This window comes from Crocuta crocuta, unplaced genomic scaffold (genome assembly GCF_008692635.1).
Source record: "Crocuta crocuta isolate KB4526 unplaced genomic scaffold, BGI_CrCroc_1.0 scaffold193, whole genome shotgun sequence".
Lineage (NCBI taxonomy): Eukaryota > Metazoa > Chordata > Mammalia > Carnivora > Hyaenidae > Crocuta > Crocuta crocuta.
The window spans coordinates 3,635,176-3,660,430 of record NW_027529624.1 but is presented as its reverse complement, the minus strand read 5'-3'; the positions used below and the strand labels follow the sequence as shown (position 1 = coordinate 3,660,430).

The window sequence follows — 25,255 nt, the reverse complement described above, 5'->3', positions numbered from 1 at the left end:
GGGGTTAGGACTTCAACTTGGGAGCTTGAGGGGGAACACAGTTCATCCCCTAATAAGATACAAAGGGAAGAAGCCAGCGACAGCTAGAGCCATGGCTGCCCAGTAGTAGCGGAAGCAGGAGTGGACACGGGTGCTGTAGGAAACCCTGCCCAGACTGGACAGTGCATGGGAAGGGAGCACCCTCTCTTTCCTGCAACCCGCCAGTCTGTGGCTGATGCCTCCAACCAGAAATCAGCCGGCAGGGATCGCAGGTGATTCTGTCTACAGGGAAGCATCTCTTAGGGTGCAGAGACAGGCAGAGAGTGGAGGTGGAGCGGACAGATGGAGAATATGCCACTTGGCAAGACATGTGGCGATCAGAAACACTCCAGAAATGCTATTTCTTTCCACTTCATAAATGGAGGGAGAGAAGTGAAGAAGGCGGCTGTGGACCCTACATACCTCACTGGCTGGTTTGCGGTATGTGCTTGTCCTTTGAGGGCATGAACGAGTGAGAAATGAAGAGTTGCACAGTGCATCCTTCCACGTGGACTCACTTTGGTTAAGTCTGACATTGCAAAAAGCGTCTTGCCCTTTCTGCGGCCCATTAGCTCCGCATTCAGCCAGGCTCCAGCGCACGTTCGGCTGGTGAGAGCTGCTCGGCCATCCACACCGTCTCGCTCTTCTTGGTAAGCAAATGAGACATCATCTTGTGCAGTGGAGCATCTAGCCAGACTGGTAGGGAGAAGCAGGCTCATTATTTGTAAAAAATTACAATCTCCATGCCAACCAGCTGGTCAGCAGGTCTGACTTCTATTCAGAGAATAATTATTTTACTGTACCTGCTGAAATGTCATGGGGCTTCCTGACCCCTCGGGCAGGCTCTGCCGTGCTGTCCTCAGCTTTTGCATCTACCTCTGGCTTTTCTAAGCATTGTAATATGCTCCATTTTGTTCACTGGTAATTTTTTTTAATGTTTGTTTATTTTTGAGAGAGAGAGACAGAACATGAGTGGGGAGGGGCAGAGAGAGAGAGAGAGAGAGGGAGACACGGTATCTAAAGCAGGCTCCAGGCTCTGAGCTGTCAGCTGTGGAACTCACGAATTGTGAGATCATGACCTGAGCCAGTCGGACACTTAACCCACTGAACCACCCAGATGCCCCTTCACTGATAATTTTAAGACCCACCGCTTGGACTCTATATTCTTTCCCGTGTACAGCTCCAGAAAATATTTTCCTCTTGCTGGAATAGACAGGTCAGAGAGTCTTTAAAAACAACCTTCACGACAGTGGGCTGGGCACAGTCAGAATATCTCTATTCAGTATCTGTCATCTCCCGCATCTGATGGCCTGGCAATCAAAGGCTGTCCTTGTCTTAGAGCGGGTCCTGTAGGAGACTCCATCTCCTGGTGTGTTTTCTGGGTAGCAGGAGAGCCAAAACTACAGACCAGCAAGCATGCTTTCTGCCTTGGATTTTTTCTTAAAACCCGCTGTCTAAAATGGGCAAACTCTGGGGTGCCTGGGTGGTTCAATTGGTTAAGCATCCTGACTTCTGCTCAGGTCATGATCTCTCCATCTGTGAGTTTGAGCCCCATGTCAGGCTCCGTGCTGACAGCTCAGAGCCTGGAGTCTGCTTCTGATCCTGTGTCTTCCTCTTTCTCTGCCCCTCCCCCACCCACACACTCTGTCTCTCTCTCAAAAGTAAATAAACATTAAAAATTTTTTTTTAATAAAATGGGCAAACTCACTTACCTTCTAAAACTTAGTAATTATCTGAAAATGTGCCCAAATCAGAAAAATGGCAGGACTAAGTTTGGCCTAAGACAGAAGCTTAGGGTGCTTGAGAAGCAAGTGGATTTGGGGTCTTGATGCTATGTCCGTTTCCTCGGCTGCCATAAAAACATGCCATGGACTGGGTGGCTTCATCAGTTCATTCTTACACGGCTCTGGATGCTAGGAGTCCAAATCAGGTGTCGGCAGGCCCGCGCCCCCTTCTGAGTTTCTCAAGGAGGATCCCTCCCTGCCTCTTCCAGCTCTGACAGCCCCAGATGTTCCTTGGCTGTGGCTGTATGAGCCCCCGTCTTCACATGATCTTTCTTCTACCTATTTCCATGTCTTATAAGGACACCAGTCATTGGATTAGGGCCCATCCTATTGAGTGTGGCTCATCTTAACTTAATTCTACCTGCAGAGACCTTGTTCCCCAATAAGGTCCTATTCACAGGTAAGGGGGTGGGATGTGGACATACCTTTTTGGGGGGACTCAGTTCACCCCATAATAGTGCTTTTCCTCTGCTTGTTATTTGCAAAGCACTCTCTGATTAAGAAGACCTACCTATAGGGCCACCTGGGTGGCTCGGTTGGTTAAGCATCTGACTTCGGCTCAGGTCATGATCTCCTGGTGTGTGAGTTCAAGCTCTGCGTTGGGCTCCACACTGATGGTACAAAGCCTACTTGGGATTCTCCCTCTCCCCCTCTCTCTGCCCCTTCCATGCTCTCTCTCTCTCTCTCTCTCTCAAAATAAATAAATAAACTTTAAAAAAAGAAAAAAAGACCTACCTATAGAATCTCCTTGGGTCTGTGCAGTTGACCAGGAATTATCTCTCTTATTTTGGTCCAGGAGTCTTTAGGAGGATCAAAGAAAACAGAGGTTTCAAGAGATTGGTTGGAAAGAAACAAGGACCAGGAGACAAAGAGAAAGCCCAGGGGAAGGGTGGGGCTCCTGGGGAGTTGTGTTTGCTTTGTGCTGGTTATTTTACTTTGAGCCACTCACCTAGCCTTTTTGAACCTGTTTCCTCAGGAAGATGACGATGGGGGTGGGGACATGGATTTGATAACCTTCTGAGGTTTCTTCTAACTTTCAGGACTGGCAAAACCCAAATATCCATCATTAATGTACTACAGCATTAGGTGAACAAAATGCCACATGTACCAATGTGACTGGATCTCACAGGCATAGTTTTGAGCCAAAAGGCCAGTCATAAAAAAGCCACATCCTATATGATTCAATTTTCATAAAATTCAGAAACTGATAAAACAAGGGTATGATGTCAGAATCTGGGATAACGGCAAGATGGTGGGGCAGGGGTGTGTGTGCCTGTAAGGGGCATTCTGGTCTGTCAGTGACATTCTGTTTCCTGGTCTGGGTTCTAGTTCCAGCAGAGAGTTCAGGGCTGTGAACACCTGTGAAGCTGTGCTCTTAGGATCCCTGTGCTCTTCTGAATGTATATGGTACTACAATGAAAAATTTCCTGTAAAATCGTGAAAATAAGTCTTCAAGTCTTGGATGAAAGTGTTTGGCAACCAGAGTGCCTGGGTGGCTCAGCCGGTTAAGCGTCTGACTCTTGATTTTGGCTCAGGTCGTGATCTCACGGTTCATGGGATCAAGCCCCACCTCAGACTCCACTATGATGGTGTGGAGCCTGATTGGGATTCTCCCTCTCCCTCTCTCTGGGCCCCTCCAACCTCCCCCCCACCCCAAATAAATACATAAACTTAAAAATAAGTGTCCACCAGCCACCAAACACTTTATGTTCTTAGCCATATCACAATCGTAGCCAAATGCATTCTGTCCAGTAACCGATATATATTTTTGAACCAAGCCTGCTCCCTCCCCTGAACACCCCTCTCTCTGTTTGAGCACCTATAGCACCTCCCAAGTCTGGTGTGCAGGAACCATGGTGTTTTCCATCTCTCTATATCTGGTGCCTGAGGTGTAGAAGTTCCTCAAGAAATATTAACTGAATGGATGAGCGAGTGAGTGAATGACCACCAGCTTCTTGTAAGGTCTGAGCAGCCCTTTGTGTCCCTTCCATCCACACTTTAAGAAATCCCAGCAAATTTAGGCTTCAGGTGGAAGGATCTCCATTTTCTCTCTCTGCTCAAGAGCTTTCAGAAAGGAAAAGATTTAACAAACAAAAAGTAGACGCTTTTAATTTATATGATCAAAAGTGAGCCGCGGGTAAAATCAGCAGGGGATTTTAAATTAAGTGGTTTTTAATAAACTCACCTCCTTGTGGGTCACGCAGGAGAAGAGAACTCTAGAGGTTCAAAGCGAGGGAAGAAAGTGGTGATTTTGAGGGTCATCTTTGTGAACGTTTCTGGGATGAGAGCCCACATGTTCCCCAGAGTGTCTGGTACACAAGTATATGCAGTGCCCACTTAAGGCTTTGTTTCTCTGGTTCAAACCAGCTACATGTGTTGGTCCTTGGAGTGCAGACAGAGAGCCAAGAAAACGCAGACAGAAGCCAGTGAGGACTCAGAGTGAAGGAAAAGCAACATCCTACCAGATTCCTGGGGAAAGGGGAGAAGAGGTCCTGGGAAATAAATCTGGGAACTGTTGGATGCAGTAGCCCCCTTTGAGATTCCCTGTACACATGGATACAGTCAATTCTGTTTAACTCACCATCTCCTAAACTTAATTTACTGGCTTAACCCTGTTTCCCACACACCTGTTGGCATCCTGCAGGACGTTACGCAACACATTGTGACTTAGTGTGAGTGTAAGAACAGGTGTCTCATCTGAAGCCTGCTCTGATCTCGTCTGAAGGAGGCCTGCGGCCACTTCGGACCTCAGTTTCTCCTGAACTAAGAAAGCATGTAGTCTGAAATGACTAACCCAATTCTGACCGTATTCTTGAGCTTGACTAAACAGTGGAATCAAGTCACAGAAAAAGAAAAAAAGAGAGAGAGGGAGGGAGGGAGGAAGGAAGGAAGACCATAGTGGCAGAGCCTCTCAAACAGAAGGCTTGCATGATCTGAAGAATGTAGGCAGGAGATGATGGGATGAGAGCTGAGGACCCGGTTGAGTGTGCCCAGACACAGAAAGAAGAGGGTCTCCTCGTCACCCAGGAGAGATGACATGATAGCTCTGAAACACTGTGCTGACTGCGTCTCTCTCCAACCGGTCACCTGTGCTCCCTCCTACCTGCTCAGAGCCCCCTCTATGGGGAGACTTCCCCTTTCCTGGTCTCCCATAATGCTCAATCTCCCCATATGTTTTCATACAAGTAAACTGCTTATGGCCTGTGGTCTTCACACAGTCCTTCAAGCATTTACTTACGTTTTTTTTCAAGAGCTACCTGACATGTTTTGGCTTTGGGCCACTGATTCAACTAGATCTCCCTGTATCCAGTCATGAGCATGTGCACGCACGCGCGCACACACACACACAGACACACACACACTATGAGGCAACATGGCGTGGTTGAAAGGCTACAGGTGAAAGGGTGAGACTCATTTTGCCACGCACTAGCTCGGTGAGTGTAAGAAGGGGATGATTCCATCCATCTTGCAGGTTTGTCCTAAGACTCGGAGGTCCTGTATGTTGTTTTCATCTCTAGCATGCAGAAGTTGCTTGAGAAATGGCAGATGTTATCAACCCTGGTACCATCTTTAGTCTCTTCTCCTTCTTGCGGTTCCATTGATAAGAACCATTACCTGGCTCTTTCAAAAAAGTATCATTTTCTCCCCCCTCTCCTCATAAACATCCACCTTGCTTTCTCTGCCATCTTGGCTAGCAAGCTGTTGCTACATACTCAGTTTGGAAAACAGAAACGTTGCCCTCTGATCCACAGATGAAACACCCTACCACTGGACCAGATGTTCACAGGAGAAGCCTTTGATTTTTAATTTATTTATTCATTGATTTATTTAGTGTTGGTCTCTTAAGCTCCCGACGCAACAGCTGAAGGTAAAGCCGTGCCAGCCCCATGCCTCCTGGCCAGCTCCATTGGGAGTCCCTGTCAAATTGAAGGCATGCTGCCCCTGTGCAGAGTGCTGGCCTCCAGGGCGAAGGGCTCGCTCTGTGCTCCCAGACCCCTGCAGCAGGTATGGAAATGGAGGGGACCATGCAGTAGCAAATACCAGGCAAAGGCCAAAGTCAAGCTTTTTGGCACCACCATCCCCCTGATGGCAGAAAAGCAGTGTCGAAGTCTGACTCGGGGCAAGCCTAGCAAAGCCAAATCTGTGTCGTTTCAGCTCGACAGGGGCCAATTTCAGAAGGAGCCATCTTCATCGTTTTAACCAATATTCACTCAAAAAGCTTGTTCCCACATTGCATGCATGCATATAATTTGTATTCATTCTCGTGGGAATTATGCAAGTTGAGTGAGTGATAATTAGGCACCTTAATGAGGAAATGTATAGTTTCTGTAAATGTTATTTATAAGCTTTTATGTACCACTTCATATTTTCAAAGGCATTTACAATCATTAATTAGGATATCTCCCCAGCATCATAGGAGTGAGGTCAGTAAACAGCTAGAGTTCTGTTTCTCGTGGAAATGTTGTTTTTCAGCTCCTGTACCATCTGTGTGCAAGCTCCTAACCTTCGAAGAAACAGGCAGATTCTCTTACTAGTGCATATCCATGTGGTTATATTTGACCATCTATACAGACTCCCTGACTGCTTAGGAACATCATTTATGCACCTAATTTTAATTCCAGTAGATATTGTTTCCCTTATTATTATTTTTTTCTCCTTGTAGGTGGTATCCCTTAGCTGCCACTTACTAGCCCCAGGGGACCTCCTTAATCATGCTGGTTGTGATGCCCTAAGCTGACTAGTTGACAGAAGTCTGAGAAAGAATATAGGCTTGAAGATATTTCAAATATTCTGAGTGTCCAGGGCATTCCACACACAGGGGGATTTTAAAGAGTTTTAGAAAGACAATTTAGGCTAGTAAGGGAATTACTAGGCAGCCATATTTATTATCAATTAAGATTTCTCAGTTCAGCCATATTAAGTACTGTGCCTACTGTGTTAGATAGTTTTGTTTTGTTTTTTTTTTAATTTGAGAGAGAGAATTTTGAACAGGCACCACACCCAGTGCAGAGCCTGATGCAGGGCTCGATCCCGTGACACTGGGATCGCAACCCAAATTGAAAGCCAAGAGTTGGCTTCTCAACCAACTGGGCCACCCAGGTGCCCCTAGATACTTTGTAATGTTGTGGGATTTGTACTTTGAGGTAGGAAGTAATAGATCGTGGCCTACACCAGATACTTTTAAAAGATACGCTTTTGATAAAAAGTCTTCATAATCATGTTGATTTGATGTGGGATTGTCCCCGTATCTTACAGATGAGGCTCTGGGGCTCAGAATCCCAGTGGCTTTTTTCAAGAGAAATTGGTGGTAAGTGATAATGTCAGGACTCAAACCCAGGGCTTCTGTTTTCAAGTCCGCTTGGAAAAGCTTAGGGTTTCCCCTTTCCATACAGCTTCTCCTTGTGTCCCAGCTACAGAAACGCCAGTGTTCCCAGAATCCACGCAACTGCATCAGCGTGAGGATGTGGGGATATTTATCGTACAAATAGCCCGTGGTTAATTACAGATTTGTGAGCAAAGACAAATGTTTTCACCCATGCTAGACAATTTTATGTGGCCACTTTTTAACTTTCTTTTTTGGGGAGAAGTGGGGGAAGTGGGCCATTACCTTTTAAGGTCTGCTGTTCAAATGTGGTAGAAAATATCTGCTCCCTGATACGCAGTCACAGCCCTGAAGGGACAAGCGTGTCTGGCTTGACCTTCACATAGGTGATCCTCTGCATCCTTTCAGAGGATGCAGGTTGGACAGGATTTAGTTTTCAGGTTGGACATCATTTATTTCTGGAAGCTTTTCCCTAATGCTTCGTCCCACACTCAGCTCACACTCTGCTTCCCGGTCCCAGATCCCATGCTTCTTACCACATCTCATATCTGCACAGTGTTTACATTTTCTTGATTACCCATCTCCCTTCCCTATTAGACCTTGCTCCCTAAGAGCAAAAACGGCATTTTACAAACCGCCAAGTCACCAGCTAACCCAGTGAATCAAGGAGGTGCTCAAAACATACCTCTAAATGAATTATAGAAGAAATACCTTCTGAATGCAGGCCCTATGAATAAAAACCAGACAGGGTCTCCACTGGTTTGTTTGACATGTCAGGAGAAGCTTACATATGGCCGGGCTGTAGGTCCTGGGAGCCCTGATTCCCATGAGCTCATGCTGGTCTGTGTTGGTCAAGTACTCACTTGTCCTTCATGTTTAGTGTGAGGCAGTCTTTCAAAACATGGAGACAGGGCCCTTGGCTGGCTCAGTCAGTAGAGCATGTGACTCTTGATTTAGGGGTTGTTAAGTTCAAGCCCCAGTGGGTATAGAGATTACTTTTAAAAAAGTCTTTAAGGGGCACCTGCGTGGCTCAGTTGATTAAGCATCCAACTTCGGCTCAGGTCATGATCTCATAGTAGTTCATGGGTTTGAGCCCTGCATCAGGCTCTGTGGTGACAGCTCAGAGCCTGGAGCCTGCTTTGGATTCTGTGTCTCCCTCTCTCTCTGCCCCTCCCCCACTCATGCTCTGTCTCTCAAAGAGAAATAAATGTTATTAAAAAAAAAAGTTTAAAAAAAAGACTTTGCCATATTAAAAAAAATCTTAAAAAACAAACAAACATCGAGACATACATTGTATAGACCTTGCTGGCACAGGGATACACCGGCTTCATTAGTTCTAATGTTCTAAGATAAAGACCCTATTGGAAAGTCACTTCTTAGCACCTCACTTCCCACATCTATCCAGAAGCGATATGACTAGCCTGTCTCCTTTCTAAGGATGTGGTGGAGTCAGAAGTGGATACATGTAGACATTCCTGAATGCAAAAGCTGACAGTGAAGTTCATAAGCTTTATGACATGTTCATTCGTGAGTTTTGTTTGTTTGTTTTGCATTCTGATCGAATCAGGGAATGGACAGTAGTATATTTAGTAAACATTCTGGAATTCTGATGAGAAAACCAAACCACATATTGGCTTTTCAAGTTTGCAAAGAGAGAAATAGTTAAGTGGCAAAGTGCCACTGTGCCAGCTTTGCTGGAAGGAATGGTCTGATGGAAGGAAAAAAGTAAATTGTGGCAAGATGGGCCGGGTGTGCCTGCCTAAGGAATTACAGCTGTTAGGCTTCCTGAGATACTAGAGACCTTTGAGCCTGTGAAGTGACCTGATAAAGCAACATTTCAGGTTGGCTTTTCTGAAACAGACTCAGTTGTGGTCACTCCCTTGTTCAGAATCTTTCACTAGCTCCCAGGTACCCTCAGCAGGACTTTCCAGCCAGTGTGGCACATGTGGGCAATAGATGTGTCAAAATGGTGATTCCTTTAGCCATTGAGGCCCCTGAGTGGGGCCTGGAGCAGCCAGACCCCTGGGTCAGCTTTTCCAGCCCCAAGCAGGTTGTAAGGATCTCATGTTCTGTGTAAGAAATGACAAGGAAAATGGTTGGAAAGCACCTCTTTTGCACAGATATGAGCCCTTCCTGATCCATTCCCTGCTCACGTCCTGACATTTGCCCCAAAGCACTCTGTTTCCGCCATCCACTGCCTTTGTCTGTGTTTCTTTGATGTCCTCCTCATGTCTGGCTGGCTTGCTCATATCCCAGGCTGACTGAGGGCCCCCTCCTGGGCTCCCGTAATGAACAGTGCACATTCTCAGTGTTCGCAGTCCTCGTCTTGAATCATGATGCTTTATGTGTCTTCCACAGATGGGCATGGCCGAGACTAAATGTTCTCCATCCAGTAACTGTATGTTGAATTAATATTTTGAATAAAAACCATGAAATTGGGAAAGGTAGGGAAGAAAACCATGCACAAGTCTATTTCAGTCGTTTGCACAAAATAGATGCTCAATATATAACTACTGAATGAGTGAGTAAAGGAAGAGATGCAAAAGCTGTTTTAAATGTAGCATCTGTGAGCCGCTGCAATGGTCCAAACACAAGAAAGGAGAAGGAATAGTTCAAGATATTTCAGGGCACATGGCACCATCAACACAGTGATCCTTGTACAGTTTTGGAGGCTGGACCCCAGCTAGACTCTCAGCCATGTGCCCAACAACTTGAGATTAGGATGTTTATTGCAGCATTGTTTATCATAGGAGAAACAAAGGAAGCAGCCAGAATGTCATTCAGTCAGGAAATGCATAAATAACTTGTGGTATATTTTTACAATGAGTGAAGTGATTGCAGTGAATAGACTAGACATTAAGATCTTAACATGGGTTAGATTAAAGACGTAATATTAAGTTTTAAAGATGTAACACTGGGTGCAAAGGTAAATGAGAATTGAAGGTAGACAACTATGAAATACTCTAAAAGCACTATATATTGCTAGTTAATATATGCACAGAGAATAAAACTGTAAAAGCATGCATGGAAATGAAACCCCACCACCTCAGGATAGTGGTTACCCTTGGGAAAGGGAGAGCCAGAGTGAGATGAAGGAGCTTTTGATTTATCCGTAATGTTTTATTATTCACAGCAAATGTGGCAATATATTAGCATTTATTAAATTGGGGTGGTAGGTATCTGTCATATTAGTTTCTAGACTTTTCTGGTGGTTTGAAATAGTTCATGCTTTTAAAAATTAACATCACATAAAAGACTAAGTGGGAGAATAATCCCACACTTCTGCATTTAGTCTTCTGGTCTGGACACTTGCGTCTTTTCACCTAGTCTGGCAAACGAGGCAGAATCACATTGGCCACAGAGGACTTGCCAAGTCTTAATACCCATTACAAAGCTTTAGTTCTCAGGTCAGTCCCCTGAGACAGATAGATCTCCCATGACATCTCTAGAGGCTTCAAAATGGGCATTAATATCTTCTATCATTGTTTATAGCTTCCCCTCCCTTCCCATTTTTTCTGTATATTAGAGCATCTATCCAACCTAATTAGAATTAGTTTCTGCAGTAAGATTTAATGAAATTCTTTTTACGTGTTTGGGATCTATTTTCCTGACTATCACTATATTCTCTTGGTTTGTAACTTTGTAAATTTTTCTTTTCTTTCTCTCCAAAAGGAGCAAATAATATGCTTATGGTGAATTTTACTATCTCTGAAATTGCTTCTATGGTGCAGTTTCCGCAGTATGCTAGAGCTAGCCTGCACCGACTGGCGAGGATTAGTGCATGTCTTCCCAACGAGGTATTCAGTGAGATCACTTTGGTAGCTTGAAATCAGCCACGATGGGAGTATTTACACCATAGGAATCAACAAATGCTAGAAATCACATTCTTTTTTCCTCCCGGGAGCTTGTGGCTAAACATTTACCAGCCTACTATGAATGGATATAACAGCTTTCTGAGTCACACAGGGCAAGTAGCATTTTTCTCGTTCTACACACATAGAAACCAAAAGTCATAAAAGGGGAAAAGTCTTGGCCCCAATCACTGGGCTCCAGTGCTGAGGCTCTGGTCTGTGTGGTGTAGACGAAGGAGCAATGGCTTTGGAGCCAGGCAGATCTGAGTTTGGACCTGCTGTCGCTTCTCTGGTACCTTGAATTGTTCCAGTATCTGACTTAGGTCCTCAGTTTCCCTGCCTAAAAAAATAAGGATGACCATATCTAACCTGTAGTGATCTTGGGAGCAATAAGGGAAAAGATATTGGAAAAACCAACCAAACCACAAAAGAGATGTGCAAAGGATGTAATTTGACCTTTTGGCTTAACAAATTCAGATCTGTATTACACCATTATTACCGCTACTGTTATATATATTTTTTATTTTGTCTTTACCTGACCAAACACCTTTGACTAAATGGTGACTTTACTTTTTTTCTGCAAATACATGCCACTGGAATAGGTTTTTAAAAATTTCTCAGAGTTGACATTTATGTGTGATTTGGGGAATCAGGTTCTTTCCCAAACTCTTAGAAATGTATGTACTAGGTATCAGCTCAGATCATTTGTCAACTGCCTGGAGTTTTCTCCACTGACGATTCTGCTGAGCTAAGCATCCTGAGCAGGATTGATTTGGGGGCCCATGGGTGCTACAGTTCCATCCACCAAATTAACTGCAGTGGCCTGCAGGGAAATTCTCTTGGCTCCCCATGTGCTCTGTGCATTTTTGATATGCTCTAACCAACCCAGTAGGTAGACAGCTGTTTCTGAGTCATTCAGCAAAACCAATGTGCTTTTCTTTTTAGGCTTTTACTAGTTAATTTTTGCCTGAGTAATAAATGTAGTTGTTTTAACACTTAAAAAAAAATAAAAGAAGTGTGTACAATGGCAGTTTGTCTCACTACACAATCCCCCATTGACCCAGGTCCCTCCCCATAAAAACTAACAAACGAAAAATGAAGCACATCTTAAAGACCAAGCGTCAGCACCACCTTCATAGATTGCACCTGTGTTGGTCGTAGGGACCAGAGAAGACTTTGGAAATCAGGAACACTGAAGCAAGTTCCTGTGGCTTGTCAATAAATTGAAAGCAATTCGGCCAGACTTGCCTGGAATAAAGTCAAAGGGGAGCTGCTTTGTGTCTGTAAAGATAAATGTTAGATTTTAGAAAAGTCCTTCCATCAGCTAAACCTAGGAAGGTTGTCCTGTCTCTGGGAAAAAAAACACAGGGAAGAACCAAATGCTTCTTGGGAGTGCAGTACGTGATCAGGTGCAGTACGAGGTTCTTTTTAAAATTAGCGTGGCAGAATCTGCATACCATAAATGCACTATTTTAACTGGCTTTAAGTGTGCAGTTCAGAAGCATTAAGTACATTCACATCATGCCACTGTCTCCATCCCCTCTCCAGAAAGTGTGAGGTTCTTCTGCCCGTCTCTCTTAGTGTCGGCCACAGCCTTTGATGCTGTTGTAATGTTCTCCATACAATGAAGATGTTTCAGACAGAATGTTCGAAGTCTCATCCTGAGTTACTGGCAGAGCCTGGAATTGAACCCAGGTACGTTAGTCTCCAAGATGTGGACAGGTGTGTCTGGCTCTCTGACTGTTTCTTTTTCCCTCCTCCATCCTATGTTGTCGCCCAGGGGTGATCCTGCTGCTTCTGGACAAACTACGGAAGATGAAATGGGAGCAGATGTGGCGGCTGACCGCAGAGAGGGAGCTGATGGGCATGCTGTCCACGTCCTTAGCGGACCAGGTGAGGGGCCAGGGTAGAAGGCACAGTTGTTCCTGAGCACCCTTGTGCTGTTTCTCCAAGAAGCTTGAAAGTAGATGGGTCTGAATTGTTTCTCCGCCTGTCGTGTGACTGTGCACTAACATAGATCCACCTTGTGCTTGCCAGAGTCTCAGACAGCAGCTGAACTTGTTAGTTTGTTCCCCTTTGCTCATTCATTTGTTCCTCCAGCAGACCTTCACTGCATGCTGCATACACCAAGGACGATGTTCAGAAATAGGATTGGAGAGTTAAATAAAGGATGTTGTCCTGGGCCTCAGAGAGCTTTTAGCTTATTAAAGGAGGCTGATAAGGAGGTGATAACCTGAGGCATTAAGAGAGGTCGCTGTCATCATTTTGGTGTGGGGTGCATAGAATACCACGGTGTATTTCCCAGACAAGATTTCATTTGCTTTTTTGGCACATAGGGTCTAACTTGATTTTATTTAATTTGTTTAATTTAATTTAATTTAATTTATCTTATCCTTATTTTATTTTTAAATTTATAGCCATTTTATTATGAACTATGTAAAACTATTTTCTTTTTTTTTCCTTAAATAGTTTATTGTCAAGTTGGTTTCCATATAACACCCAGTGCTCATCCCCACAAGTGCCCTCCTCCATGCCCATCACCCCATATGGTATCATTAAAAGCATAGCCTTTCACTTAGATCCCACACTGTGACCCAAGCCTCAAGGGAAATGCATTTATTTATTTTTTTTTTTAATATTTTTAATTTATTTCTAGGAGAGAGAGAGAGACAGCGTGAGCAGGGGAGGGTCAGAGAGAGAGGGAGTCACAGACTGAAACAGGCTCCAGGCCTGAGCTGGCAGTCAGCACAGAGCCCGTCGCGGGGCTCGAACCCACGAACCGCGAGATCATGACCTAAGCGAAAGTCGGACGCTTAACCGACTAAGCCACCCAGGCGCCCCAAGGGAAATGCATTTAAAAGGAAGAGACAAACAGCTTGTCTTGAATAACCAACTTCTTTTTTTTTTTTTTTTTAATATTTTTTATTTATTTCTAAGAGAGAGAGAGACAGCGTGAGCAGGGGAGGGTCAGAGAGAGAGGGAGATACAGACTCTGAAATTGGCTCCAGGCTCTGAGCTGGCAGTCAGCACAGAGCCCGACGCGGGGCTCGAACCCACGAACTGCGAGATCATGACCTAAGCAAAAGTTGGATGCTTAACCGACTAAGCCACCCAGGCGCCCCTTGAATAACCAGCTTCTAATCCAGGCAGTCTGAAAAAGTCTAAGAACCTCACCAAACCATTAACATGAATTCATAAAAATCCCCTCTCTAGTTTTTTGCTAGGAAATGCAGGTGCCGAGCCTTTGACCTTGACTCTACCAGGCTCACACATTTAGACTTTGAGTTCCCTGTAGTGTAGACGGCCATGTTGAAATGGAGAGAAGACTTCTCTGGGTTCTCTGCATTTTATCCTTTACTCTTTGTCCAAAAGCAAGTGCAGTCCCATGTTTTTGCCCAATGTTTAACTGTCTGAGTCACTGAGTTTCTGTAAAGTTTTCTAAAACAGAGGAAACAAGAAATTCTGTAGAGTGACTTTACTTTTTTTTTTTTTTTTTTTTAGCATTGTTATTATTCAGTATTTCCCAAGCAGCCAGAAACTAATTTCCTTTTTCAAACATGGGATCTGGTAGAATGAATGAGTTAAAAATTACCCAGGTAGCTATTTTAAACCTGAGGGGAAAATTGTCCTTCATCATCATATTTTATGTCAGGTCACAATGACTCAAGCATGTCCCCACAAGCTAGCAGTTGCATATCCATGTCCGATGAGGATAGTTTATCCAGCCATCTCCTTCTGCAAAGGCACATAATTCACCCCCCGGCACCACCTGTCAGCAGCTAGTTAATAAGTGTGGCCTGGTGCGACGAGAGCTTGGAGAAAAGCCCAAAAGAAGGAAAACTCCCTAGAAAAGTCGGAGTCGGAATGGGAGGTGGGGAGTGCGTCCTTGGGCACCATGGCGTGCAGGAATCCAAGGCGCATCCACCACCAAGTCCGCCGAAAGCCCCAGGACGAGCTGCTGAAACAGGATCTGTAATTTGTCTCAGCCCCTGAATGGGCGGAGCAACTTGTTACCATGCGGGTTCCTCTCCAGGAGGCCTGGGATGGAGGACACAGGGCTCCTGGACGAGGTGGGAAGGGGGCAGAGAAGTGACTTCACTTAATGTATGCTGACTCGGGTACGAAAGACCTGCTGTGTCTGCTCCCATGTCCACGCGCCGGATGGCGCCTCATGGCCGGCAGAGCCCATGGCCTTCCCACCCACGTGGGGCGTTCCCCCCACCCCCACCCCCATCCAAACACCGCTGCTCGGTTCTAGAGCTGCTAAGAGAGGCCGGAGGAACGCCCTGCAGCACAAGCCAGCCTGCGCTTGGAGCAGGAGCCTCAAGAGAGGCCTTGACTCTGCGGGTGCTGCGCCCTGTGAGCTGGCCTCCTACGTGAAACGCACCTGACTGGTCTGTGTCTGGCTTTTATCTCCCAGGATATTTTCAACGCTGTCATCAAACAGAACCCCTTCCTCGTGTATCAGCTCCCCTGCTTCTGGAACGTGCAGCTTTCGGACCATACCCGCTCCGAGCAGTGCTACAGGGACGTGTCTGATCTAAAGGTAGAGGAGGGACAGGTTGCACTGGATACGGGCACACGCCCGGGGGTGGAGGGGGTGTCCTGTGGTGGCAGCAGACAGAAGCCGGAGGGGGTGCTTTTTGTGGGGATGAATGGCTCTGAGCTCTGTGTGCAGTGTGGCGAGAGAGATAAGGATGCAGAAGAACAGGAAGAATGTGCTTTTCTCCTTTGTTTTCTCTTTTTCTCTTGTTTGGGCTTTCTGGAAAGCGTAGGAACCAGCTTACATGGTTATTCTTCTTGCCACCTGCTGCTGGCGGTTTTGGTTCCTGTCAGCTCCCCAAATCCAGTCATTTAATTCCAACAAAAACATTTATTGAGGGACTACTCTGTGCCAGGTGCCATAGATATGGATGGGGGTAACTTACATTCTACTTTCAAGTCATTCATGGCTAGAGGAGAGACACATGTGAGGAAATGAATATAAAAATGCATGCCAGGTGCTGTGGGGGGAAGAACGGGGGGCAAGGACAGCAGCACAAATGTCTCATTCTACCTCAGGCAGCAGTGACAGTGACAGAAAGGCTTTCAGCATTGGTCTCTAGGTACTGGACGTAGTGGTAGGGCCTGGACGTAGAAAGAGGAATCCAGAGGGTGCTTTCGGTGACCAACTTGAACAATGGAAACCCGAGTGAGGTAGAAGGGCCCGCAGTGACCCCAAAACCCCCTGGCCAAATGCAAACAGGCCCATCAGGCGACTCACCTCAAAATATCCCTAAGTCCCAGCTGACCAATGGGATACTGACTTCCGGACACAGTTACCAGGAAAGGACAATCCCATACTCCCCATACCTCATCTTCCCCTTTTAACTACAGCCCCCCATGACCGCCATGGAGAATATGGTCTCTGCTTTGCAGTCTTGCCAGCGCTCCTTTGCAGTGTCTTCAGTAAACTTCTGTCTCCTTTGTCCTGCCTTGGGTGAATTCTTTTCACTGTCCACACAGCCAGCTTCCACCTGATTGAGTTGTCCCACATTTGGTGCCCCCCCATCTAATTGGGAGACCCCACATTTGGTGGCCTGTATGGGGATCCCTTGTGTGTCCCCCACACACGATGAAGAAATGGGGTATATGAGTTATCTGGTGCCATAGTTAATGCTGCAGAACAGGCTAGTCTAAAGTGGTTTAAATCAACAAGCTTTTATTTAGTTGAGGAGTCTGCAGACTGCCGGGATGATTGTCTGATTTTCTCTGGCTTAACCAAATGTCTGTGATCAGTGTTGGATCCGGTGGCTGGTGGCTGGGATGACCTGGCCCTCCTCCAGTGTCTGCCGTGTCCCATGAGCAAGCCAGTCAGGCTTGTCATAGCAAAGCAGACGTGGGAGAGGAAGTCTTAGTGTTTGCAAGGAAAGCTTGAGTCCTTGCTGCTGATATCCTGTTGGCCCAAGTACCCATATGGCTGAGCTGAGCTGAAGGGTGTGTCAGAATTTCCTACCTGCAGAGGGGGAAGGGAAGAACCAACCTCATCTGGTAAGTGACTGAACAAGAACTTGAACCCAGGCCTGCCTGACAGCAGGTGTTTACCTCTCTGGCGGGAAGTAGACTCCTGTAACCATAGACAGTTCATGCCATTTAAAATGTATAGCCATTGCCCACATTATTACACTGCAGTAACAATAGTTTCAAGTTTTTACTTTTTTTTTTTTAACATTTATTTATTTTTGAGAGAGAGAGAGAGAACATGACCAGGGGAGGGGCAGAGAGAAGGGGAGACACAGAATCCAAAGCAGGCCCCAGGCTCTGAGCTGTCAGCACAGAGCCAGACACAGGGCTTGAACTCATGAACCATGAGATCATGACCTGGGCCAAAGTTGGATGCTTAAGTGACTGGCCACCCAGGCGCCCCTCAAGTTTTTAAAGGGGAAAAGGAACCCAAACCTGGCTTTCCTAAAAAAATCAATCTTTTCCAAGTATCTTCTGGCCCTTGTCCACAGGTATGTGTTATATGTATCTCATTGATAATCCTCATGCACATAGAATTTTGTTCTCTTCTCTTGCTGAGCCATTCCTGTTCTTTTAGTTGTTTTCAAATTTTCACAAATATAAACTGTGTTGTAATGAACAGTCAAAAGTTCACTCCTTTCCAGGAGTGAAATCACATAGTCAAGAAGAAAGAACTGGTTTCTGTGTTTTTACTGCTCTTGAAGTTCATTGCAAAATCTTAGAAAGTATTTAAAACAGAAGTACCTCCATCATTGATTCTTTCAACCAACTTTTATACAGTTTTTTCACCATATCATGTGTTTCATAGACATAAAAAAATATATATGAACTACTCAGGAATATTTCTAAGAGTGTCATGAACTAGAAGTTTAAAAGAGAAAGAAAATAAAACCAGCCCTGTAAGAATACCAAAAAATACTGGATAAATATTTTTTTTAATGATTTGAAAGCTTAATAGATCCGTCCATAAGTAAATGAAGTAAGCAAAGGCCAGAAACATGATAAAATATGGATCCAAAAGGATAAGCAAAAAACAGCTAGTTCTGACATTTGCTGGGTACCTGCTGATCCTTGATAGCTGGAGGCCTGGCTTAAATGTAGGTAACCTTATAAGTTAAACAAAGGAATGCTATTATTAGTTACACTGGGACATTAGGCCTGAATCAAAGTCAAGCAAACTGATGTATAACCATTCTGTTGAAAGCCTGCGGTTGGAATTTGGGTCTCAACCCCCAAGAAAGACAATTGAAAGATCCTTGGCTGAAGTCAAGATCCAGGAAAAGTGATATTCTCAATGGATAACAAGTTTAAAAATATCCATAAAAGAAGATGATAGGGATTGTTAGATGTTTTATCCTAGTCTTTAGGTAAAATAAGAGAGAAATGTTTCCCACGGGAATCTCTCATTTCAAACTTGTGCTCATATTAATTAAGGGGCTAAAATTATATGTGTGGGTAGAAATAGAAAAAAATGGAAAATGTGCCAGGCACCTGGCATAAATAAGCAGAAATCTAATCTAGAAGAATCCTCTCAAAAACAAGAAAGACTTCAAAGAATTCTTTAGGTGCTGTTTTAAGAAAAATGAGTTCTCATTCAGTAATCGCCAAACACATAGGGAAGCCAGTTACCATGAGGAAGGGCAGGGATTATGGACTAATCTCAAAAACTTCAGGTAGTAGACTCATCAGATATAAAACAGAAGAATTGTCATCACGTGTAAGTAATAAAAGAGAATTAATAGGATGGAGGAACAAGAGATTCTTGAATGCGAACAGATCTGTTTGGATCAAACAGTACTTTTGGAAGTGAAAAATGGAATTATTGAGTTTATAAAGTAAAGGAATGTGTTAAGCAGTAAATTAGACCCAGGTGAAGAGAGAATTAGTAAACTGGAAGAGAGAGCTGAAGAAATCTTCCAAAACCGAGCACACAGGGAAAAAGAAAAACTGAGAGAGAAATTAAGATATCCAGATATGTCTAGTTAGAATGTCAGAAGGAGATAATAGAGAAAATTGGAAGTGAGGCATCTTTATAGTGAACGGAAATTTTCCAGAACTCTTAAAAGTAACTATAGATGCCAGCAGTTTAAATGAAGAGAAAGCTGTACTTAGACCTATGGTAGTAAAATTGCAGCAACCAAATGTGATTTTTTTAAATAACCAGAGAGAGGAAAAAAAAAAGATTCTCTATGAAGACATTGCATGGGTGGGAGGAGAGTCCCTATCAGCAGCAGTGCAAGCCGGAGGAGTGGAAGTAATACCTTCAGTGTGCGAGGTTACAATAACGATATGTGTACCTGGCAAAATGAATATTCAGATGAGCAAAAGCAAAGAGAATTTTCCACAAACATACCTCTGTGAAAAAAACTTCTAAAGGATTTATTTCAGGAATAAGGTATATGATTCCAGATCCAAGAAGGAATGCTGAACAAATTAGAAATATGTAGGAATTTCTATCAAAAATTTCTAAATATTAGGTATAGGAGGAGTAATAATAATATTGTGTAACTGTAGTCTTAAAAAGTTTATACCTAAAATATCAGACAGTGACATCACTTAAGTCAGGAGGGAAGTGATGAGAATTCAGGTGTTCTGGACAGAGTTTGGTTGGGGAAGGGAATGAGATAATAATTTTAGCTGCTAAGTAGCTGTGTGTGTTAACCTTTCAAGCCGAATCTCTGAAAGAATGGGGGGCAAATGTGCGTTACTTACAAACCTATGATGGATAGGATGGTAAATGGAATAGGAAAAACCAAAATGAACAACCAAAAATCTCTATCATTTAAAAAAAAATGACAACATAGAGAAAGTGGGGGGAATAGAAAGCAAGAAATCAGATAATAGAAAGAAGTACAAATATATCAGTAAGTAAATAAGCAACCTAAATTTGGGAATGCAAAGACCAATTGTCAGACACAACAGGAAATGGTGTATAACATACGCTGTTTATAAAAGACATACCTAACATGTACCAACCTGAACAGTTGACGATGGAGAAAGAATACCAAGATAACCATCTTGGCATCAGATGGAGCATTGGTAGGTGTAGATATGGTCACAACTTAAAAATTAAAGTTCACCAAGAAGATATAGGAACTCTAGACTTGTATACATTTCATACAGTGGCCTATATATACATGAAGTGAACAAAATCCTACATATGTAGAATTTACCAAAACTGACTTAAGGAAAAAATATAAATTCTGGATTATCTTCTAGCCATTAAACCCTCTTAAGAAGTAAACAGCATCCCTAGATGATGAATAGAGATTAAGTTATACCAATTTTTTTAAATCAAAAGATAATTCCCATTTTAAGTAAATTTCCAGAGAATAGATAAAAGGAATACTTTTTAACTCACTTAAATAAGGCCACGATATCCTCGATACCAAAATCAGACAAGGAGAGCACAAGAAAGGAAGACTGTAGGCCTGTTACACTCATGAATATTTAGATGCATAAACCTTAAGCAAAATATTAGCAAACTGAATTCAGCCATGTAGAAAATAGATAATACATCATGGCCAACTTGGCTTTATTTCAGGAAAGACAAGAATGACTTAACATTGAAAAATCTACAAGTATCATTCAGCATGTTAATAGATTAAAGGAGAAATACCACATAATCATGTAAATAGATGCAAGACAGTTATTTGATGAAATTAAATATTCATTTATGAGAAAAACTCTTATAAATAGTTTCCACTGAAAACCTACAGCAAAATTTTGCTGAGCATTTGGTTAGGGGTATCCTAATTAATTAATAAAAAAGAACAGAAAGCCCACACATATGGAAATGTGATTTATAAAGAGATGGCTTGCTGGCCATTGGAGAAAGTATGTAATTGTCCACAAATAGTGTTGAGGCACCTTGATTATCCATCTGGAAAAGTGAAAATTGATCCCTGTCTCACACCATGCACAAATTAATTCTAATGGATTAGAGACCTAAAAGGGACCAAATTAAACTAAATTTAAAAAATTTAGGGAACTATGACCTCAGAATTGGGAAGAATGTATTCAAGACAGCAAAAGCATATATCATAAATGAAAAGATCAATGAATTCAACCATATTGAAATTAATAATTCCCATCAAAGTAGCATCAAAAGGAGAAAAGAAAACATTTTCAACACATATAACTGACAGTGGACTAGTAAACGAAATACACAGATAACTCTCACTAATTAATAAGAAAAATGTGTAAAAGATATAGTCATTTCACCAAATTATGAAGAAAATGGCCAATAAACACTTGAAACGATTAAATCCTAGAAAACTAAGACCACATATAATTTCACCCCCACCGAGTTAGACAAGCGGTATTATCAGGTCTCAGGTGATCTGCAGGAAGTCTCCAATCCTGTTGCTAGAAGTGTCCACGGATACAACAAAATTGGAAAAACACCTTGGCACTTGACCAGGCAAGGGCACAGGAGACTTTTAAACTCTCAAGTCCTATTTTCATATTTGAAGTAAAAACACAAGTTCTACGAAAACCAGTGCAGCTAAAAACCTTGGCAGCCCTTCAAAAGGAAGGAAATTCAGACACATGCTACAACATGGATGAACCTTAAAAAAAAACCTTGAAAAAATGCTAGGAATAAGCCAGACAAAAAAGGAGAACTATTGATGATCTTATTTACATGGGATACTTGCAGTAGTCAAATTCACAGAGAACAGAAGTGGAACAGAATGATTATCATTGGCTGGGTTGAAGGGAAAACATGGAATTAATGAGTACAGATTTCCATAGGAGACATTGAAAGAGTCCTCAAAATGGACGGTGGTGATGTTGGCATAACAACATGAATACACTTAGCAGCATTGAGCTATACCCTTGAAGATGGTTTAAATTATAAATATTATGTACATTTTACCACAATAAAAAAAAAAAACTCAGGGATGGGGGGACCTTGGCAGGTGTCTTGTGCAATTGATTGTTTTTAGCAGGATTGGTATGAGTTTCGTAACAGAAACCAGGCAGGTATTCATAGGCCAGTATATTTGACGTGGTTATCTGAGAGCTTCTAAATTGGCAGCCACAAAAAGGACAAGGAAAGGCACCATAGATAGAGGAGATTTACTGTAGGAACCTTCAACTTAGACATTTTATAAATGCCAACAAAGCTAGTTAGGTGTCCAAGTGAAAGTGTCACATCTGTCCCTCACCAATATACCAATGTTTGTGCATTTACTGAGTAGTTACTATATGCCAGACACTGTCACAGGCTATGGTGATGCTATGTAAACAAAACAGACAAAGCCATTGGTCACATAGAGAGAGAGAGAGAGAGAGAGAGAGAGAGAGATGATAGACAGACAGACAGATAATACATTATGGCCAACTTGGCTTTATTTCAGGAAAGACCAGAATGATTTAATGTCAGATGTTAATGTAGCAGGTGGCTATGCCACTTTGACATTGCTCACTGGTTGCTTAATTATTGTCACTTTGAACCTACCAAACAAAAAAATTTGTGAACTAACTCTTTTTGGCAGCCTATTCTACGTACAAGTAGAGGACTTTGTATCAAATAGCAAAAGCAGGAAGACAGAGTCAAATCAGGTTAACTCCTATCTTTTTAGATAAACCATAAAAAAGAACCTGGAAGTCATTTTACCCACTAATCTCTTTTCCACCAAAATCTTACACAGAACCCTAAAATACAGCCAATCCATAAAAGCGGGGAGAAGGTTAAGGGATGAAGGAGAGAGTCTGGCAGCCCAAGCTCTACCCTTTGGGTGATGTCGAGGCTGGACATTGCTATGGAGCCCGAGGGCTTGGTTTGATGACACAGTGTGTCTTCTGTAGGTCCCTTCAGGCCAACCTAGGCCTCAGATTCCAAGTAAAGGTGCATCTTCATCATTTTCTTTCTTATTCTCATTCTCTCTCCTTCTTCCTCCCATCCTTTCTTTCATCCATCATGTTCAACAGGAATGAAGGACGTCCTGTTTGCTGGGTACCATGTTCCCCTCTGGGAAGTATCCAGATGTCCCCTGAACTGCTCTCCCTCAGCTCACACTACAAAGGGTAGCCAACCTGAGAAGCCCACCTGTGGGTCACCCAGGGCTCCTGTGCTGACTCAGCTGATTGAAAATGTCAGTTCAGGCGAGAACCTAAAAATAGGCTAACCTCGATTTGCTTGTCTTTTCAACAAAGGCCAGGTTTTTTCATCTGCTGACTGTGTGTAGACACCTCTGATTATCCATCATCTGTGGTTCTCCGATTCCTTTCCCTGAAGGTTGAGCAAGAACTTAAGGACTCTTACAAAGCAGGTGAAGGACAGTCCTGGATTTTTGCATTTTCCCATTCTTCTAGTCTCTCACCCACACCTAATCTGACAGCCATTTTTTTAAGGGACTTTTTTTTTTTTTTTATCAAGTCATTCCAAAGCTTAGGCTTGCCTTTCATGGAAATAGCAACTCTCTTTTCGCATTCTCCTAATTCAGAGAAATTTGAATACATTTCCAGTTACATTATAAATATAAGGGGCAGTAAAACACATTTGGTAACACACAGGTCACTCTTGGTAAGCATAAAGCTCACTCTATAGGAGCAGACATGCTCCCACATCCTACCAGACAGGAGCTTACCAGCCTTAGGCATCCATCCTGCCCAGGGTGTCAAATTTATGCTAAGAAGAGCTTGAAACAACTAAGGGGGAAAGTGGTTTCACTGAGGAGCGGGGAGAAGCATACAGGCTTTTGGAGCCAAGCAATCCCTTATCCTCTAATACCTGTTAGATCTCTTACCAGATGAAGGACTTGTATAAACCACATACCTTCTCCCCATCTCAGTTATATTCTTGATAAAATGGAGGCCATGACGTTTGGCCCTGTGATAACAGGCCCCTTGAGTGCTCCATAGAAACGCACTTGACTTTACTTCAGTCTTGGTGTTTCAGAGACCTTCATTTTTATCTTTCAGCCCCCAAAATGGATGACTCAGCCTTTCCTGGCTGAGTCTTAAATAAAAAGAGAAGGACCCAACGAAGCATCTAGTTATTTTTCACCCAGAGCACAGGATCTTAGGAGATGAGCAAAAGGGCTATGTATTGGCTTGGAGAAGGTAGATTGGGAGAGTAGTTATGAAACTGCGTTCTAGTCTTTGAGTCTTCCGTAGGCACTTAGAGAAGGAAGCCCTGGCCACAAACAGTGGGTGATGGTCAGGAAGTAGCAAGCAGAGGGTCCAGTCCTTGGGTCTGTAAATGTTCCTGGAGGCACAGGGTGGAGTAAGCCACAGCTCCTGCCCTGAGGAGGGTCAGTCTAGTGAGAAGCAGCCATTATGCAAACAGAGAATTCCAGAACAGCCTGCTAAGTGCTGCAATGGAAGGAAGTAAAGGGAGCCCAGGAGAGCCAGAGGGGGCCCCTCTCAGGGGAGAGCGTGATGCAGTCTGTGTCGTAAGGGATTCTGTTGGACGTCCGAGCTCAGGCTTGATACCAAGTCTCTTCCTTCCTCGTCTTCTGCCCTCAGATCATTCCTCAGCCCCCAAACACCCTTGCGGCTCTTCTCCCCAATCCTTTTGTAACCATTTTTTTCTCCCCTGCCTATGCTCCTGGAGAATGGGAAGGAGCAGTGACCCCCATGCAAGTTAGGAACAGTACAAGAACATCTGCCCCGAATGCTCTGGTCCCCTTCTGGGATTGACAGGAAATGCTTCTCAGAGGAAGCAAGCTTGACCAGGACCTCAAAGGACGACATGGGATTTTTAGGTGGATGGGGTGGGAATGGTGTGCCAGGTGTGGCATCACCTAATCTTTACAAAAATCCCACAGAGTGACTATCAGTCTGTTTTATACATCAGAAAATTAAGGATCATATGGATTAAGTCACTTGCTTGCCCAGAATCACACAGCAAAATATGGCAGAGCCGAGGTTTGAACTCACGTTGGCCTGACTCTAACTCCAGAGCTCTTTCCTCCGATACAGGGCTGAGACCCCACCTTAATACAGTTTCTCAGAAAAGCATTTTATATGAGATATTGCTTCTGTAGGATTATTCTGTGTGAGCCTTCTTTGTATTAAATGGCTGTTTGAGGGCTGACCCTAGAACAGAGACTCTCAATATAACATTGCCTCCTTGAAAGAACATTTGGATTCTAAGCAACAGAGTCAGAGGCTGGATTTTTGACTGCTATCCATTCATGCATTGGGAGCTGAGTACACTAAAAAGAAAAATCCTAAAGAAGAGAAAAACCAAGAGAAAAACGTGCCATCCATATGGAGACATTGTGTGTGTGCCTAGCAGCAATCTGTACTATTTGCATAAAAGG

At 43.5% G+C, this 25,255-nt stretch overlaps 1 protein-coding gene across 2 annotated transcripts in view; it reads left to right on the top strand.

Annotated features, from left to right (window-relative positions):
* LARGE1 (LARGE xylosyl- and glucuronyltransferase 1) overlaps positions 1-25,255 on the top strand; it is a 539,966-nt gene that overhangs the window by 442,387 nt on the left and 72,324 nt on the right. For both annotated transcript variants that reach the window (XM_077762029.1, XM_077762030.1), the window contains 2 exons: positions 12,757-12,869; positions 15,397-15,522. In XM_077762029.1, coding sequence (XP_077618155.1) covers positions 12,757-12,869; positions 15,397-15,522 — 239 coding nt within the window. The remainder of the gene's footprint in view (positions 1-12,756; positions 12,870-15,396; positions 15,523-25,255) is intronic.